The sequence below is a fragment of the Mustela lutreola genome, chromosome 13 (genome assembly GCF_030435805.1).
Source record: "Mustela lutreola isolate mMusLut2 chromosome 13, mMusLut2.pri, whole genome shotgun sequence".
NCBI lineage: Eukaryota > Metazoa > Chordata > Mammalia > Carnivora > Mustelidae > Mustela > Mustela lutreola.
In genome coordinates, this window is record NC_081302.1 from 46,493,965 (window position 1) to 46,514,287 (window position 20,323).

Consider the following 20,323-nt stretch of genomic DNA (forward strand, 5'->3'; position numbering starts at 1 on the left):
ATATCCCTTTGGCTATTCGAGGTCTTTTCTGGTTCCATATAAATTTTAGAATTATTTGTTCCATTTCTTTGAAAAAGATGGATGGTACTTTGATAGGAATTGCATTAAATGTGTAGATTGCTTTAGGTAGCATAGACATTTTCACAATATTTATTCATGAAAGAAATTGAGGAAGACACAAAGAAATGTTCCATGCTCCTGGATTGGAAGAACACATCTATTTTTATATGAATACCTTTAACTTAAATTTAGAGATACTATTTTGTACAGACAAATCACTTTATTCTGCATAGGATTTAAGATGGAGTATCATGTTGGTACATATACTTGTTCAGGTCTGTTAAAGGTTAAACAGCTGTCTTTTCATCTAACCATATTCGTATAATATTGTCAGCACTAATCTACTAGCAGTGTTGAAAGACTCGCTGTTTGAGTGATAAGATTCAGGTGGCATTTTATTAAATTTATAGATAAAACAGTAGAAAGAATGTCATGCTCTCAGAACTAGAGATGACCTCAGGGTAGAAGGTGTCAGTTTTAAGAGGCTTTCCAGGCTAGAAGTAGCAGGTTATAGGGCTTCGGTATTTTAAATTGCATTGATGTTCTTTTGTTGTCTTACTACCATTTTTGTCCACTGTGGTTTTGAGAAATTTGTTTCTTTGACACATAATAAACTCAAGATTTTTGTAGAGGAACTGTACTTTGAGGTGGTTATGAACTTTGGATTCACACAGATATGTCCTCAAACCTTGGCTCTACCAGATAGTAGCTATATGATGCGGAGTATGCTGCATGATCTCTCAGATCTTTTTTATCCTCTTTAGTTATGGGTATACTAGTTCCTCATAAAGATATTATGTGTTTTAAGCACTAAATACATCTTTTTTTGGCTATCCCTGGTGTCAGGATAAGTGCCATAGAAGAGCTGTGGCTATAATAATGTCGTCGTATTGGGCGCCTGGGTGTCTCAGTGGGTTAAAGCCTCTGCCTTCCGCTCAGGTCATGATCTCGGGGTCCTGGGATCGAGTGCCGCATCGGAGGTCTCTGCTCAGCAGGGAGCCTGTTTCCTCCTCTCTCTCTCTTTCTGCCTGCATCTCTGCCTACTTGTGATCTCTCTCTGTCAAATAAATAAATAAATTCTTTAAAAAAAAATAATGTCGTGGTATTAGTGATAGTGGTGTTAATAGTGACGATTGTTAATATTTATAATTTAAAATTAATTTGATTATTAATATTGATCATTATCAATATCAGTGGTATTAATGACATTTTCAAGTTAGGGTCTTCTAGAATGTTCAGTGGACACCTACAGATTCTCATAATTTTGTCATGTTATTATGTTCAGCACTGTCTGCCATGGCTAGAGTGTCTGTGCTGGTTTCAATACATACTTAGATAATAGAAACTCAATAATGGGAGCAGAGTGGCCAATTTCGCAATGTTCTTATGATTTAAGTGTCATTAGAGTAAGGGGCCTTTGGATTCTGAGGATCACCCAAAGTTTACTCAGTTTTTATTTTAGGAATTTTCCTTGTGATTAAAACAATGGGATATTCTTTAGATGTCATCCAAATTTGTGCTGAATAGCTTAAAAATATTTCAAAATATTGCATTGTAACTACAAAGGAATTCTACTCCAGAGTGACAACTAGGCCGTGATTTATTACAGGATCTTCTTTTAACATTATTTTGTCTGGAATGAACAGAGCAGTTGAAGAAACTCCATCCATCTTTTTGTTTATTTGACATCCATGCTGCATTAAATGTACCTCAAAGAAACAATATACAAATAAAAAATTCTCCTTAACAGCCATGATTACTCATCAACAAGATACATCTCTTGGCAATAAAACAAAAGGAAGCCTGTCAAGCAATGTCTGTTAAAATTTAAATAAAGCATATTTTTTAAAACTAAACGAATTTTTAAAGCAAGTATTTTAGCTTCGTTTTCTTTCCAAGAGTTAGTGTTACAAAGTATACTGAGGTGAACTGTTCTCTTCAACAAAATTAGACCCATCCCCCAAGCTTTCCTTACTCTTCTAGCTCAGTTGCTGATTACGTATGAGTAATTAGAGGAAATAGAATGCGCCTTTTTTGGTACATATTTTTCAAAAACTGGGAAAAAATTGAACATGTAGATTAAGACATTGATAAATATTCCATTGTGCATTCATGCTTTTAGAAGGTGACCTTTTCTCATTCTTTCTTATAAAGAGACTTGTTGGGAGCAGGGAAGGGAGGAATAGAGTAATTGGGGCAGGAAGAATACCTTTGTGTACTTTTTCCTGAGAATGTTAGGACCTGAATGAAGATTCTCCACCTTGGAATTTAAAGCCACATAGCAGTTTGTGAATGAGACACTATGTTATCAACAATTGGTTGCCATCTTTGTTTCTTATCTGAACTTCTTATTTATTACATTTACATTCAATTTTACTTATTTGGAAATTTGATTTTTCTTTTGTCTTACAGTTAAATACAGATTCTGAAAGGATGGGAGAATTTTGATTCCATTTACTATTCAGTAGATAAACTTTTTCAATATTAGACTGTTGCCAATTCTCAGCTTGCTAACCAGGCGATGTTTTCAGTAACAGAGCCAATCCAGCACCCTCCTCCATGAATTACTGTCTAGCTTTCTGATGGTCTCTGAATAACTTGAATCTTTGTTCGACTTGTATACTTAACATTGACTAAATCGATAGATGCAATAAACTATATTATATTTCAGAATTCATAATTCTGAATTCTTATTGCTCATGAATAAAGATCAAGATTGATCCAGTTGCTTGTTAGATCATAGGGATTTCTTGATCTATTAATCCTAGCAGTTGCTGGCTATTTAGTTGCATCATATATGGTACTGGAAAGCCCTTTCCAGGCTTTACAAATTATAGAGGTAGATGGGGCTTGGGCTAATCAACATTCCATACGAGCTGCACATCTAGTTTCACAGGAGAGGAGCATGGTGAAGGAGGGATGTAATTAGTGGCACTTGGGAGCTGAGTGTCCATAGAAGGGATGCTATTCCCTGGGCAGTTACTGCTGTCATGGGGGTAGGGGGGATAGAAGAGTTCACTATTAGGGTGCTTTAAAAAATAAAAAAATAAAACCAAAGGACAGCTTTTATGGTACGTCTGGGTTATATAAGAGAAAATGACTACATTTATGAAAGTTTGCTAGTTTTACTCGCCTTATCCATTAAAGATGATAATGTGAAGGAAATTATGGATTGAAAAGGTAGCTTAATCAGATTAGCGTTCTCAACATGTGTGAAAACAAAGATTCTTTTTTTTTTTTTTAAGATTTTTATTTATTTCCTTGATAGAGATCACAAGTAGGCAGAGAGGCAGGCATGGGGCGGGGTGGGGGGGGCGGGGAAGCAGGCTCCCCGCTGAGCAGAGAGCCCAATGGGGGGCTCGATCCCAGGACGCTGAGATCATGACCTGAGCAGAAGGCAGAGACTTAACCCACTGAACCACCCAGGTGCCCCACAGACAAATATTCTAACTGCACTTAGCATGCAAAAAATAACTTGTGAACTAGGATTACAAATAGATCATATACTTGTGTATAAATATATATCTCCTTTCATCCTGTGTACCTTTTGGGTTCGTTTGATCAACTCTTGAACTTTGGGGGCTAAAGGCTCCTCAGTCTGGAGGGCCTAGGTCATCATACTCCTCTGAGTTCTAGCCAGGTATGCTCAACAGTTTCCCTAGGGGATAGAAAATTGGTTCTTGGAAGCAAAAGTATCTTGCTATTTTTTAATCTGCAAAGCATAGATATACATACAGTACAGGAAAAGATACACAGGATACCTATGATTTTAAAATTTCACAGGTACACATGATTGGGGGGAAAACCTAAAAATACTCTTTTGCCAGCAATAATGAAAGAGAAAGATTGAGAAACATTTTTCTACGCCTGTATCAATCTACATCCTTTGTGGGTATTTTTACTTGGATGTTACTTAAAAGCTTCAAATTCGTTCAAAACTGAAACTGATCTCTTTGCCCACCGCACTCCACCCAAATCTGTTCCTCTGTCTTTCCATTTACTTCAATTAATGGCACCACCTGGGTCTCCATGGCCCCTCTGTCCCATTATCTCCATCCCCATGGCACTGCCCTGACTCAGGGCCTTGTCTTTCCCTGCCTGGATTGTTGTTACCGGTTTTTAAGTTACTTTCCCTGCTGCTGTTCTTTCCCTTGGTTTTTTGTCTTTTATCCACACTGTGCTAGAGGGAGCTTTTTCTAAACCGTAGGTCTCATCATCTCTTACCCAGTTTAAAAACTCCCAATTCTTAGGGATCAAAAGCCTGTTTTCTGGTCTTTTCCAATGTTCCCAGCTTTGTATCTTTCTACTCTCTCTATTGTCCTCCTCAATACACTTATTTTTCTGAGTCACTCAGACTCCTCAAATGTGTCTTCTTCGTCCTCAAGTGTGGCATTTTTCAAATATTGCTCCATCTGCTCGTTGGTACGGCCCTTTTGAATTTTCTTTTTCCCTTCCCTAATCCATACAACTTCCTGTCTACCAGGGTTCTAGATGTCCTGTCCTCTGAGGTGTACTTTTTGATTATTTCTATTATACTGTTTGTCACAACAGGGTAAATGTACGTGTGTGTGTGTGTGCGTGCACACGTGCGTGTGTGTGTTTTCCCCCCTACTAAACAGCTTCTTGAGGAACAGCTCTGTACCTTGTTTGTTGTTGTATCTCTGACTCCTATAGCCTCTAGTAGGCATGTCATAAATATGTACCAATTTTTTTTTAAAAATTTAAAAAAGGAACAAATGTCTGGGATTGTTTTAAGTACTATTATTATATAGACTTACAGATTATTCTGTTCTCCTAAGTGTTTATCATGTATTTTTTCCCATAAAATGTTGCATAATAGATTGGATTAAGCTTATACTTTCTTTTCAAAAAATGTTAATGACTTCAAACAACAATCCATAGATAGCTTTTCAAGTACTTAAACATTTGCAATTCAGAAATAGAATTGACTAATTTTACAATTCATTTACTTCTTACCTACAAAATACAGTATTAACATTAGGTAAGTAGACAGATTACCAAAATATTTTTGACTGTTTTTTCTCCCTTTTGTCCTATCTAGCTAAAAGACACAAAATCAGCAGATCAGAAAACAACACTACTTCATTTTCTGGTGAAAGTATGTGAAGAAAAGTACCCTGATATCCTGAATTTTGTGGATGATTTGGAACATTTAGACAAAGCCAGTAAAGGTTTGTGCTTTCACAGAAAACATTTCACAGCTCTGGGTCTTTAGTTAGTTCGTCAAGACAGAAAGTAACGCCTTTTGTTTGAACATACTTGCTACTTTGCCTCTGTATTTTAAATATGTTTTTAAAATATAAAAGATAGGTAGTTGTATAGTTTAAACCTTATGACTACCTGCCAGCCCCTCCTTCTGCTGCTCAGCTGCCTCCTCTGTAACCATGGTAATGCTTACTTGAGTCAGGATCCTTCACTTGGGGAGGATCATTGTGTCTGGGCTAAGCCCCAGTAATCAATGTGCCTAGTTAGCCTAAGTTAAATCTGTGTCCACCCACACTGAAGGTAGAGACTGCATCCTTTGTCCTAGTAGGGACCAAACAGCTAGAAATTCCCTTCAGTCCTTTCTAATGCCCAGCTATCTCATCTGCTTCTGTCCCTACTGGATTTAGATCAGGTTGCAAAGGGTTAGGATAGGACAGGAACTGTTATTAATAGTCATAGTATGATTTAAATGCAATTTTTGATGACTTGAAGATTCCAGTTTTTATTTATATATCCTATTCTGTGGTAAAAATTTTACTTGCTCCAACCACCAATTTATGCATACACATTTCTATGAATATATGCGCACTGACGTACATACTTCTTGGGAGACAACTCATTTGAAATGGTGGGATAGCTGTATTGTCAGTGTGTTGAAAACTGGTCATTAGAAATGGCAGACTATTTTTGTGTTGTTTGTTGTTTATTGTCTTCCTAAAATTAGAACTTTTCAACTTAAGAATAATTCACCACAATCCCCCATTTTAGTGACTACTCCTTCTTAAAAAAAATTACTTTTGTCATTTTCTACTCCTTGTGTTTCTTCCATAAAATGGGGATTGTAACACTCCATCTGCAGAGTGGCAATGTGATTGGATGAGATGTTCTTTGACAGTTTTTCCTGAGATGTATGTTTCTTTGAAGTATGTAATTCATACAGCCAATATATTGAGGTGGCAGGGAGGGTAGGGGAGAGTTAGAAATAATTAGTCTGGATTTTTAAGACCAAAAATAAGCTTTTTACTTTACTTTTTGCTCCTGAATGCTAATTTGTAATGATGTTGGAATGATTTACTTTGCCCTTGTGTTCCCTAAGAATGTCCTTGACATAAGAAGAGAATGACCATGTGTGTGTACATGTATATGGGTGTAAGTGTTTTAATGGAATTTAGGAAGGGAAAATAAAGTTTTTTTTAATACTAAACAATGAGATAGGGCAAAAGTGCACAGAGGAAAAAGAACATTAAAATAACTCAATAATACTCAAAATAGCTTTTGAGTGATTGATTCATTAATTCAGGGAAGGTAATGTCTCTAAAATGAGATTTCTGAAATTTGGGGATAAAATTTAAGTATATGGGCCAAAAGAGAATTGAAAGTGGGGAAATTGAAAGTGATGCATGGTAAGCATGATAAGTAAAAGAATAATAGATGAAAAAGTTATACATAAAGTCTTGAAACACAGAGAAAGCTTTTTTTCTAGAGAAAAGATAGCTGAGTAGAGTAATAGTTTATATCAACATTCTGTCTTTGGGTAGAATTAAATCCATGCAAGCATTTTATGTTAATAACAGTTTGCATTCCTGACCATGTCACCATCTTTTTCTCCTGTTTCTAAAGCTGAACGGTGAGCTGGAACTTACTTCTCTTTCAGATGTACGTGTTAGTATAGAATTTATTTTCCAGCAGTGGTGCTCTAAATTAAGTTTTTAAAATATCATTTATCTATTTTGACTCACTTAATTGTACTTAAAATTCTGTATAAATATTTTATTATTTTCTTTTGAAAACTAACTTTGATAAGGGCTTGTAGAGCTGTAGCTTGATAATTAGATACTTATGTTTGTTTTCTTTTTTAATGTCTCTACTGGGGCATCCTAGGGCTTCGAGATTTTTCATTTCCATCTGTTATAATGGAGGCATGCATATGTGTATAGGTCAGCAGATAGCATGAATGTGTTACACCGGGAGCAGCCAACTAGATATTTGAAATGAAAAATCCATCACTGAGATATATAGATATAGATGATGTAGATTTTTTTTTTTTACATAGTGTAGGTGATTGTAGAGCATAATTTCTTCGTGTGATAATATTACCCTATTAATGAATGAGATTTTAGAGGAATGAATGTAATAGTTTTGGATGAAGTAAGCCTATGTTTGCTTTGGAAAATTTCAGTGCTTTTCTATTATATATCATCATTTAAAAGTTTCCATATTTGAAGTCTCCTCAGTGAGCTATCACATGAATTAAAAAGTACCTTTGTTTTTGAGACATAACAAAATCCTGGCCATTAAGTCCTCGTGGATCAGCAGGGGGATCTTTCATTGCAACTAATGAGCTTACCCGTATGACAATTTTCAAAAATCTACTTCATTAGGGCTGCTTCTTTTCTAAGAGATAATGGCTTACAGCTTTTCTGTTGTATTTCAATGAAAATATTTTGGGTCATTATTGTATTTCTATATACCATTGCAATATTTCTTTTTTTTTTCTTTTTCCTGGTCTTTGAAGGGTGAATACATTGTTCTCTTGTCTAAACAGCTGAAGTTAATGGACTCCAATCTGTGAAGGTTTTATTGATTATTTCACAATAACCAGCTTCATGATTAACCTTGAATGGTATTTTATTAATGAGTAGAAAATGCGACAAAACTCGGAGAATTTGGGGAGTTAATTGAGGCAAGTTTACAGTGTCACCTTGTTCAACCCTGTCTGTTTCAGGGTTATTGTATCTCTGCCATATATTTCTCTTCTTCCCTAGAGAGTCTAAATTCTAGGAATGCTGTGCAAGTCCAGTCTAGAACTCACTTCTTCATTTGATAATCAGGTGTTGTGTGATTACTCGGTGTCAGAAACTGTGCCCTTGTCTTGGTAGTAACAACAGGTGACCTCACTGGCATCTAGCTCCTGTCCTAACTGGCTCCTTTTACATTCTCCGGGTCCTTTATTCTTCCTCCTCTTCAATGAAGCCTCTAACTATTGCCTGTGTTATTAGTCTAATACTGAGCCCTTCTTTTTCTTTCTTGCCATAAATCCTGAGGTGATCTCTTCAGCTTCCAAGGGTTTACATACCATCATTTCATTAATGACTTACAGATCTCTACCCCCGTCATCCCTCCTAAGCTCCATGCTTGCATATCCAACAGCATTCTTGCCATCTTTAGCCACACCACACGCATAGATCACAATAGGCCCATAAAATGTGCTTTTCTTTCCTACAGCCATTACCTCTCCTCCCTAAACTTTATTTACTTGAGAAAATCCTTCCTAGCACCCTTTCTTTGGTATCCCTGTTTTCATTCACCTTGTCTCTTTACAGCTTTCATTCACATCAGCTGCGAGCTGTGTGGTAGATTCTAAGTTAAATCTACGGGAAGCTGTGGTCTAGAATGTTGCCTCATACCCTCCCTCATAGAGCAGCTTAAGAGTAAATGTCATTTTCCCTCTGGGGCTTTTTTCTTGGTTGTTCTGGGAAGCGCCACCTAAGTTTCAGTGGGCTCTAGTCTTTCTTCAAGGATAAATTCATAGGCTTTCCAGAAAATCTTAAACCACTGTCTAAGAACTCAGAGTCTAGATTAGAGAGTATTCCTGGAATTACTGTAGATGGAATTAGCTTCTAGAGAATGGGCCGCCTTTGGTGTATTGTCAGAGTGGATTTAATGATTCCCCATTTCTAATGTTTTTTCACTTTTTTCCATTTCCACATGTTTAGCTTTTGGGAGCATTCTTTGATATCTTACATTTGATATTTGTCCTCTCCCTTTTATTGACATCTCTGCTTTTAAGACTGTTTGTTTGCTTTTGGCTAGTAACTCCTTGGTCTGACCCAAATATTTGTCTACTCAAATACATCTCCAATTCCAGTGCCACATGACTTATCAACATTTTATGATAAATGGCTTACTAAATACCAAATGTTTATCTTTTATTCACCTACTGTGAGCACTTAGAACACTTCATTTCCAGGTGGCTGCCACCTGGAAATGTATAGTGTTTAAAATTTCAAATTCATGTGCTCTAACAAGCAGAAAGCATTTTCAAAGGCTCCCATTAACCTTCTTATACTCTACACTTCTAAAAATGCCAATTAAAATTTATTAGTTTGATGTATATATTTTGAATATTCAGGATTAGTTGTTAATTCAATTGCATTTTAGACATTAAGTGTGCACTTTAAGTACATAAAAATATTCATTGTGTGACAGACTTAATAACATAAATACCATTATGTTAGGTCATAGGTTGGGGCCTCTTAATTTTGTGAGATAAATCATTCATCTGGCATTTCAAATTAACTGTAGGATATTAGAGTTTTATGAAAATAGTCATTTGTGTGCATTTCTGCCAATATAGTGAAATAATTCGAAAGCTCATGGGGGGGGCATTTATAATAAAATAATTGAGAGATGACAACCAAATAAGGTATTGCTTTAACTGAATTATCAATAAAGGGCACAAAAATGTATTCTGGTAGGAGCTGAATTCTGTCCGCCTGTGCCTAAGCCCTTCATATTTGGAAGCCTTAATCTTTAGTATCTCAGATTGTGATTGAATGCGAAAATAGGTGTTTAAAGAGGTGATTATGTAAAACGAGTCTCTTAGGGTAGGCCCTAATCCAGTGTGAATTGTATCCTTATAAGAGGAGGAAATTTGGATAGATGGACACCAGGGGTTCACATGCATGCAGACCAACCATGTGAGGAGACAGCAAGAAGGTAGCTGTCTATAAGCTAAGGCCATCTTCTTGCTTCAGAAGAAACCAAATATACTGACACCTTGATCTTAGACTCCAACACTGTGAGGAATGAAGTTTCTGTTGTTTAAGCTACCCAGCCCTTGGCATTTGGGATGCACCTCTAGCACATTAATAGAATAACTTAAGGCACTTTTCCTGCTTAGAGCTTTTCGGCTGTAGAATAGTGTATACAGAATGTTGTTTTATTTGATCAGATCACTTAAAGAAACAGTCATAGCCCTGCTGTGTTAGGTGTTCACTAGTAAGCAGTTTCAGAACATCAAAGGTTCTTGTTCAAACCATGAATTACCACATGAGTTTATAAAATTACAATTATGCTTCAATTCCTTTTTTGAACAGACGCAACATAAATTCGCACATTATAAGGAAATATTGAGGCAATCTAAATAAATATATTCATGAATATTCACATTTAATTTCAGAGTTAGATCTATGATATCTCCTAGATTTTATATTAGAATGCATTTGTTTACACAGGTATATTAAGTTTTTGTTCTTTTTTTTTTTTAACTCATCCCTATATATATATATATATATTTCTTTACCACCTACCTCTGTTTTGCTACTTTAATAGTTGTAATTTTATTATAAGCAAGTAGCCAGTAAAGGCTAGTAATACTCTGAATTATCCGTTGACTCTTTTCCAAAAGGGAAGTGTGGATGGATGGTTGTACTTTTTTTTTTGCATTATCCTGTAGAAATAATGAAAACATTTGCTATCTCCTACCTATGTAACCTGATTCTGCGGCTAGATGGTAGAGTTACAAGTTATGTCTGGGAAACTACTTTGTGACTCCTGTGTAATTAGGTCTCAATAATCTATTTGGATAATCTGTACTGATCTAGTTAGCATACTTAAGAATTGTAGAATAATTTTAATGTCACTAACAAGCCAAATGTTATAAATGATAAATTTATTTTTAAAATGTAACTCTATAGGTTTGCATATATGTATTAAAAGGGCAGTATTTGTAAAAATTTTCTATTCAAATGAACACTTTTAACATAAAAAGGTAGCATGAAATATATAACTGGGTCCTTCACAAGGTAGCTACAAGATATATGAAAAATACATGTAGTATACTATGAGCTCAGTGTGCTAGTAAGGGGCCACAAGGTGCAAGTTGTCTGTTGGATAGGATTTTACTTAAATTCTCCCGGTTAATTTCCAGGGATTAGCTCTATAGGGTTGGCGTCAAAAGTTTATATCAGAGACTCGCATGTAAGGTTGTATTGCACTGTTGTTCTGTGCAAATATCAACTATTTTGAAAAGCGTCGTAATGGAATGTAGAAAGAGCATGACCAGAGTCCCTCGAAGGATTAAGGAGTCTATAGACTGATGCTGAAGAACACTAGGCATGGAGGAACTACACTTCCAGCTAAAGATTGCTTTTTGAGATACTGAGCTGAGAACATTTCCTGAATCGGCTGCTGCTGGGGCTGATAGATGATGATGAAGAAGAAAAACACATCAGGAAGACCTCTATATCTTTTTGGAGGTTAGCAGACTGAAAGTGGCATCAATACAGCATTAATCTTTTCAAGAAACTAACAGTTTACAGTGTTTGCAGATTTGGGGCCAGCTACAGATTTGAAATAGCTACTGGAACAGTTCCGTCAGTGTCACCTATGAGCCATAGCTCACATCAAGTCACAGGACATCAAGTCACAGGACAGAATCAACAGTGACAAGCAAGGTCTCAGAGCTCTTCTAGACGGCTGGCCACAAAGCAGTATTTACGGCCCCTCAGTGTTGCAACAGGAAGTGGGAAATTATAAACAAGGCGGATGGAAGAAGATTTCAGAATGAGAGCGTTCTGAAGGATAGCTTACCATAACAAATCTGTGCGCTCCGAGGAAGCCTAAGCAGGGGGTGAAACACGCTCCCTCACTGCAATCTGCTGAATGTCGCTGCTCACAAGGTCGCCATGTCACCAGCTGGGTGGAGTGCTATGGGGGGGGCTCAGATGCTACAGGCAAATCTGCCAGCTGCTCCCAAGAAACCAGGCTGTGTGTGACTTGCCGAGTCTTGAAATAATAGTTGTATGAGCTTCATAGGGTTGCCATAACGGATGAACACACGCTAGGTTCCTTTAACCAGTAGAAGTGTATGAATTTATTCTCTAATTATTCAGGAATACAGCAGTCTGAACTCAAGGTGTTGGTAGCATGGGTTCCTTCTGAAGTCTCTCAGGGAAGAGCCATCCTGTGCTTCTCTCATAGCTTCTGGTGGCTGCCAGCAACCCCTGGTGTCCTCTTCTCCTCCACGTCTCTATCTCTCACCTCTCTTTGTAAAGACACCAGTCATTTGGTTTAAGGCCTCCCTAAATCCAGGGTGATTTCATCTCGAGATTCTTAACTGATATTCTTTGCAGACATCCTATTGCCAAATAAGTCACATGCTGAAGTGCTTTGTGGCCATGGATTCGGGGGTGAGAGGGCTACTACCCAACTCCCTGTAGTCGTCCTTGTCCTCACTCCCATAACTGCATGCAAGTAGCACCAGTCCCTCTGAGTGTCACGAAATGGTGAAGCAGTTACACAGATCGACATACATATGGAAAGCAGTTAGCATTACGTCGTGAAATGTTTTGGTGTTTAAGGGTTATTGTTGGTGAGCTTCTGAAATACCCTTTTCTTTCATCATCGCATGCAAATACTAAAGCATTTAAAACTGAAATCGATCATATGCCTCTGAAGGTAAGGAATTTTCATTAACAAGCGGTGATACTTACAATAACCCCAATAAATAATTTCAGTGGGCAAAATAAAAAATGGGATCCCCGTGAGATTTTGGAGGAAGTTGTTACAGTCACAGAGTCTGAAGTTAGACCACTGGGGTGCAAACCCCACCTCTGCCCATTGCTGGAGGTGTAACTTTGGATGAGTTCCTTATCCCCATTGGGACTCAGTGTTCTTACCTGAAAACGGGAACAATAGTTGTATTTCATTCAGAGGTTTGTTGTAAGCTTATAGGTTAATATATGCAAATAAATAGTTGTATGTATATATGTGCAAATAGTTAATATGTGCAAATAGTTAAATTGTTGTATAGCACACCATAAGGACTATGTAAATATTCTCTGTATTTGCTGTAGTTGTAGCTGTTGTTTTTCAGTGATTATTTCTTACTGACCCACAACTGCCTATTTCGTCAGTAATAATGCAGATAAACATGAGTCTCTGTGATAAGCAAGAGTCTCTGTGAATAATATAATTATGTCATTTTAACATGTATTCTCAATAGTTATTTGAACAGATCCCGACTGTGTCTTGCCTGAAACTTATGTAAGCTTTTGAATTTCATGGATCTGTGTCATTGAAAAATTTATTTACTTTTCTAAAAATTAAAGAACGATATATGCATAGGAAATTGCACATATCTTAAGTGCACAGCACAATGCATTTTCACTGGTTGAACATCCTAGCATAGGGAAAGGAATTTGGAAAATGAGTTCTACTTTCCTTCCTCTCCTGCAGCCTGAGTCACTATTTTTATTTCCTGTTTTGAACTTTGATAAAAAAGATTTCTTTTGAAAGAGGGCTTCTACTATTAAAAAGCAGTAAAAAGTAGCTAGGGTCCAACAACTCTTCAACAACTTGGAGCTTATTTTTTTCTAGAAACTTTTGCATGTCATTTAAAAAATAGATTTACTAGCTTGGAATTATTAAGGAATTAGTTAGTTGGAAATGTTTTCCATTTCCACATGAAAATGTGAAATACAAATGAACACTTAAGATAAAATGTTGTAGGATGCCTGGGTGGCTCAGCCGTTAGGCATCTGCTGTCAGTTCAGGTCGTGATCCCAGCGTCCTGGGATGGAGCCCCACATTGGGCTCCCTGCTAAGTGGGAAGCCTGCTTCTCCCTCTCCCACTCCCCCGCTTGTGTTCCCTCTCTCACGGTCTCTCTGTCAAATAAATTAAAAAAAAAAAAAAAAAAGATGTTGCAAGTGATAGAAACATCAAAAAAGATATTTCTTTGCCTACATAGAAAAACCTAAAGATAATAGGTTCTGGATAATCTTCCCCCCTCCCCTCAGAAGAGGTCATCTTCAGATATAGATTTAAACCGATCAGCAGTTGGACTCTTGTCATGTAAGCGCATGTGTCCTGTTTCTCAGCAGCTGTCTGTCATACTATGTATTTGAAGGAAAAAAGTATTAGTGCTCATTTATGGTTTTGGGTATGTTTTGACCTTACAAGGAAAGAAGTCTTTCCAAAAAGTTGATTGAATTCTCACGGTGTAGCAAACAGGATGCTAGGCATTTGCATCAATAAGGATCAGACCTGAATTTGACAGTGAAAAAAATAAGATGGACGCCTTTGTATTTTTACGAGCCATCTCATGAGTGCCTCCTCTGTCCAGGCACAATTTGGAAGATGGGATAGGGCTGTGAGCATAAAAGAAAAGTGTCTGCTCTAAGTTGATGTTTTATGGAACATCTGCCACAGGAAGAAGTGCACGTGTATTATGTCATATGGTGAGCTCTGGAATTCCAGGGCAGGGTTTTGTTTTTTTCCCCACAATTAAGGCTGAGTGGTCAGAGAAGTCCCCAGAAAGAAGGTGGCCTTTGCGAAAAAAATGTGAAAGAAGTGGGAGGAGGAGGCAAGGCAATCTGGGTGTCAGAAGCATTCTAGTCAGTAGAGCCCTAGAGAAGTCCCAAGAGAGGCAGGTGAGACTGGAGCAGAGGGAGGGCATGAGAGATGAGGTCAGAAAGGTCACAGATTCTGTAAGACAGGACTCCTCGTTAGACAGATTTTGACTTTACTTTGGCGGGGGGGGGGGGCATTAGAAAGGTTTCGAGCAGAAGATTGACATCTGACTTGTATTTTCAAAGGATTGGTTTGGCTTCTGCTTTGGGGAAAAATCCAGAAGAACAATGGCAGAAGCAGTGAATCCACTTAGATGGTGTAAGGATCATCCAGGGAGGAAAGCATGTTTGCTGGGACCAGAAGGAGGGAGCAACAGCAGTGGGAAATATTCTGATTTTGAAGGTTGAACCAATAGGACTTTATGAGTGGGTGTGTTGGGTATAAGAGAAAGAGGAGTCATAACACAAATTGTTTACTGAGGTGTAGACGCAGATTCAAAGAGGAAAATGTGGCACGGCTTGGTGGCTCAGTGGGTTAAGCCTCTGCCTTTGGCTGGGGTCCATGATCTCAGGGTTCTGGGATGGAGCCCCACATCTAGCTCTCTGCTAAGCAGGGTCCCTGCTTTCCCCTCTCTCTGCCTGTCTCTCTGCCTACTTGTGATCTCTCTGTCAAGTAAATAAATAAAATCTTAAAAAAAAAAAAAAAAAAAACAAAGAGAAAGATGAGTTCCAATTTGAAAATGTGAGTTTAAGATGCCCATAAAATATTAAAGAAAGGTTCAATAGGCATTTGGCGTTCAGCGGAAGGATATGGGCTGGAGGAAAAATTTGCCATTTTTCAGGTCTAGAGATAATGCAGTCTAGGACATGTTAGGCTGCGTGGTCTCTTGTAGTCATATGCAGAAGTTTATCTTAAAATTTGCACATCGTCCAATCTGTATTTAATATTTACCATAGGATACAGTAGAAATGGTAACATCTCCCTCCCATACACATGCACACAAAAGCATTATCCCGAGGGAGTGTTTTGAATAACATGACAGTTGTCTCTAGGATGGACCTCTTTTGTGTCCCGTTTACTGTGATCTTGACCATCTTATTTTTAAGAAGGAATTTTCAAAATCTCATAAACATAGTCTGTTGAAGGGTTTGTTTTTACTACCACTACTGGTTTCTTTTTTCTTTAAGATTTTAAAAATTTATTTGACAGAAAGAAATTACAAGTGTAGAGAGAGGGGGAAGCAGGCTCTCTGCCCAACAGGGAGTCCAATGCAGGGCTTGATCCCAGGACCCTGAGATCAGGGCCTGAATCCAAGGCAGAGGCTTAACCCACTGAGCTACCCAGGCACTCCACTACTACTGGTTTCTAAAAAGCTGACTGACCTTTAACACACTCTTCATGATTGTAGAGCACAAGGCTGCTTCTCTCCGCCAGATCGGAGAGCAGGGGAGGAAGTGGAGGGTTCAGAAAACCGACCTGAGCTAGGCCCTTGCACTGGGCTGCGTTCACCCTCTCACCTCTGCTTGCTTTCTACCTTTCCTCTTTCCAGGTTCCATAGTAGACATAGGCCATTCTCTAGCAGCATGATGTTAAAAAAATAAAATAACCACAAAATTCTCATTGCATATAGTACAGTAAATTAGGAAATGCAAGTTAGGACAATTTAGTGTCAGGGGTCCCATCAAGAATGAGAACAATGAGAAGGGATGGAAGGAAGACAGCAGAGGAAGGCCAGGGCTTGATGAGGATAACTGACCCTTCATTCCCCACTGCTTCTTTCAGTTTACCTTTGTCTGTGGTGATTTGAGTTTGTGCTTTTCTGTCCTCCGGTTTCAGTTGTATGTTTTCTCAAAATAAGCATGGGTTTCACAATGCTATTCTAGAACTTAGATTTCTGTTAGAGGCCCACTTAATGTGGAGGTTTTTAAAATTTGCTGAGGTTTTTATCCATCTTGTCTAAATTTATTTATTTATTTTTTTAACTTGCATTTATAAAATATTCTTAGAGTTTCATAAAATACCTTTATTTGATTGGGAGCCTGAAATGCCTTTTTTTTTTTTTTTTTAAGATTTAATTTATTTATTTGACAGACAGAGACCACAAGTAGGCAGAGAGAGAGGAGGAAGCAGGCTCCCTGCTGAGCAGAGCACCGGATGCGGGGCTCAATCCCAGGACCCTGAGATCATGACCTGAGCCAAAGGCAGAGGCTTTAACCCACTGAACCACCCAGGTGCCCAGGAACCTGAAATGCTTTAATGCCTAGTTTGTTGCCCTCTCAAAACTACTGTGTTTATGAGTACAAAATGGTTCATTTAGGTTTGAATTGTTTAATGGTAATAAGTTGTGTAAGCCTTCTTTAAAGAGATCGCCTTTCCTGGAATGTTTTCATGATAGGTAAGAATGAATGTGACACTTCTTAGGATGCTTGTTATAAAATAATAACCAGCATCTCCAGGAGATATTCACAGAGGATTGTTATTTAATTGTAAAAATTACATAGGCCTACGTAATTTCTACTCTCCTTTCTTGAAATCTTAGCAAATGGCAGAGGCCATAGCATTACAGAAAGTCTATACTTTACTTTAAACTTAAACACTTATGGTTGTGACTTTTAACTTTTTTACTTAATACCTCTAATGCATAATTATCATAATGACAAGGCACTGAAGATAAATCTGTGTGCTGAATTTTAAGGTTTTAGATATTTACTCTATTAACCTCAAGAGGTGAAAGCTAAAGCCAAAATTCATTCCTTCAGCAAATATTTGAGTGTCTGCAGTATGTTATGTAATTGAAGATACAAAAATAAATAAAATATGGTATCTTCCCTCAAGGAATTTGTGGTCATTTGGGAGAGGAAGGCACACACAAAGATAAAAGTAATGGAGTGTAGTAATTGCAAAGATAGAGATAATTACCAGGTATGATGGGTGGGGAGGGCACCTCACTAGGGGGCCTAGCTAGATTTTTTTGACCCTTTTTATTATGTCTGAGTAGGATTGATCGAGGGGTGCAGTAGACAAGGCAAATAGACATTTTTTCCAGTGTCAGTACTGACAGAGTGCATGAAGAGGGGCTGGGGGGGGAGGGAAACTAAAAAGCAGGGTGTCGTTCTAGAGTAAAATGTAGCAGCAGAGCAAGAAATAGTCAAGGCAGCTTGTGGGTGGAGCTCAGATGTCCTGAAAGCAGTTTACTGGCTGACTTGAAGCCATGTTTAAATTAGTGTTTGGAAACTCCTAAGTGCAGAGTGTGGAGAAGGCAGAAACACAGTTCATGGTTCTGCTGTTCACCAGGATGCGGAGATTGCAGATGGGCGGTTGCCTAGGGGCTGATACACGTGACATCTGAGGTGACTGAGAGACATTCCATTGATTGAATATTAACTGAGTAAAATGCAAACGTGGAAAGTGCCCTTAAAATAATCTAGTCAACTCTGTTTGAGGACGGCTGTGTTTTGTTACTTACAAGTAATGGAAGAGAATAAAAAAGATTAATTTCTTGGTCAAGGAATGTGACAGTGTTGAAAGATAAAATTCATACACAGGTCACATACAAGGACAACAGTAAATTAACACTTCTTTGAGGGTGTACAATTTAAAACTCTGCTGTAGTTGGGATTTCTAGTACAAAAAATATATATATATATATATATATATAATCACTGAGCTCAAAGAACTTGACAGTTACAAACAGTACAGTTAAAATTATGTTTGAAGATGTATAAAGGAATTATCTGTGGAAATAGATTTGCTGAAAAAGAAAGACACCGAAGAAGTTCTTATATATTCTTTGGTTTTCCCTGTTGGATGGCCCAGACATGATTAGCCTACTATTTGCTCACATCCTTCTCTCTCACAAGTGTGCTTTGGTCCTTACTTAAAAACCAGTGAAAGTTGGTTACTTACTCTTAAATCCTCTTAACCATAATGTACAAATAATGTAACCAGAGACAGCTGATGAAGCATAAATAATGGCTTAGTGGGGTTTCTAACTGTAGAGTAACTGCAAGAAGCATTTTTAAAGACAACTTGCTTACTCTTTATCACGTCACCATTAAATGTTTGAATATGCCCAAACAGTCCTAATATTTTATCCTTCCAATTAGCAACTTTCCCTTTTTAGAGTGACTTCTACAACACTGTTCCTGGCCTGATCACGATGATTCTTTTTACTTTTTCTCTGAGTCTGCTATTACTTCTTTCAGCCTTTAAGCTCTTCATTTCTTACTGAGTGCTAAGAGTAACACTGCATCATGCACTCTCTTAAAAAAAAAATTCTTTATCCTATGTTACCGCATTTGATCTTTTATGAAATGCTTATAAGCTAAAAATAGGAGGTAGGATTCTTCCCATTTCACTGATGTGAAAATAAAGCCAGTGAGAAATTGCTTCAAATCACAATGACCTGCTAGGAAACAAAGAATTGGATCACTTCCTATAGGCTTCTTAGGCCTTTCTCTCATTGCCCTGGGAAGTGCTCATCACTCACCAGGATGGCTCTTCAGAGGGCAGCCCACATCCGGTTGTTAGACCCTTCTGAGCAGCACAACTCATGAATCAAAAAATTTACTTTTTTTTTTTTTTTTTTTTTAAACACCTCCTCACAGTCACTGGGGTTCTGCCTTTTCTCCAGACATGTACTTCTATATATCCAGGTGATATATTAGAAATACGTGTTTGGTCATTTTCCAGTTTCCTGGTATAGAGGACCTAAAACCTAGACTTTTTTAAGTTATAAAAATGTGTTTTGTATGCTAATGAGATGACTCAGGCAGATGGGGTAAGAGAGGAGGAACCTAGATAGCTCCAGGATGGGATGCTGGTCACCAGAGTCAACAAACATGTGATTAGAGGGTTAGAATTATCAGCCTACCGTCTGACCTCTGGGGGATGGGGAAGGGGGCTGGTGATAGAGTTGAGTCACCACTGACCAATGATTTGATCAGTTGTCTTCATGTCATGAAGCTTCAGTAAGAACTCTGGAACAGGGACACTGGGTATATTCATAGAAGCCATGGAAACTGTACTACCTCCCTACCCCCATTCTTTGCTGTATGCATACCTTCCCTTTGGCTGTTCCTGAATTGCATCCTTTATATTAAAACTGTAATAGATATAGTGCTTTCCTGAGTTCTGTAAGACACTAAATGACAGAAAATAAGTGGGAGGAGGGGCATGGAAATCCCTGACTCTAGCCAGTCCATCAAAAGTGTGGGTTATGGGTGATCTCTAGGTCTTGGGATTGTTTTCTGAAGTGAGGGCAGTCTGTTGAGGCTGAGGCCTTAAACTCCATGGAGTCTGCATTAACTCTAGGTACTTCCTGTCAGAATTGAAGTGGAAGATTACCCAACTGGTGTCCACGAATCAGAGAATTGATAGGATAGTTATTGAAACATTGTATTAGGTGTCAGGGGGGGAAAAAAAAAAAAAAGAAAGAAAGAATCCAGAATCCAACTGTGTTCCCTTCCAGTGTGTGTTCCCTATGTTCCCTTCCTTGCCTGGTGTTTTTTGTTACATTGGAGTTTCTTGGACTTTTATTCATCTTTTCTGTAGGTATTTCCCCAAAATGACATGTATGTGTAGTAAATTGGATTAGTGGACTAACGGTATTTTAAGTACGTGCCTTTGTTTCATGGTATATGAACACATTAAGTTGAAACATTCATTTAAAAATATGTTAGC

General features: G+C 37.9%; 1 protein-coding gene across 4 annotated transcripts in view; it reads left to right on the top strand.

Annotated features, from left to right (window-relative positions):
- DIAPH3 (diaphanous related formin 3) overlaps positions 1-20,323 on the top strand; it is a 506,201-nt gene that overhangs the window by 291,291 nt on the left and 194,587 nt on the right. For all 4 annotated transcript variants that reach the window (XM_059144199.1, XM_059144200.1, XM_059144201.1 and 1 more), the window contains one exon: positions 5,123-5,252. In XM_059144199.1, the coding sequence (XP_059000182.1) occupies positions 5,123-5,252 (130 nt within the window). The remainder of the gene's footprint in view (positions 1-5,122; positions 5,253-20,323) is intronic.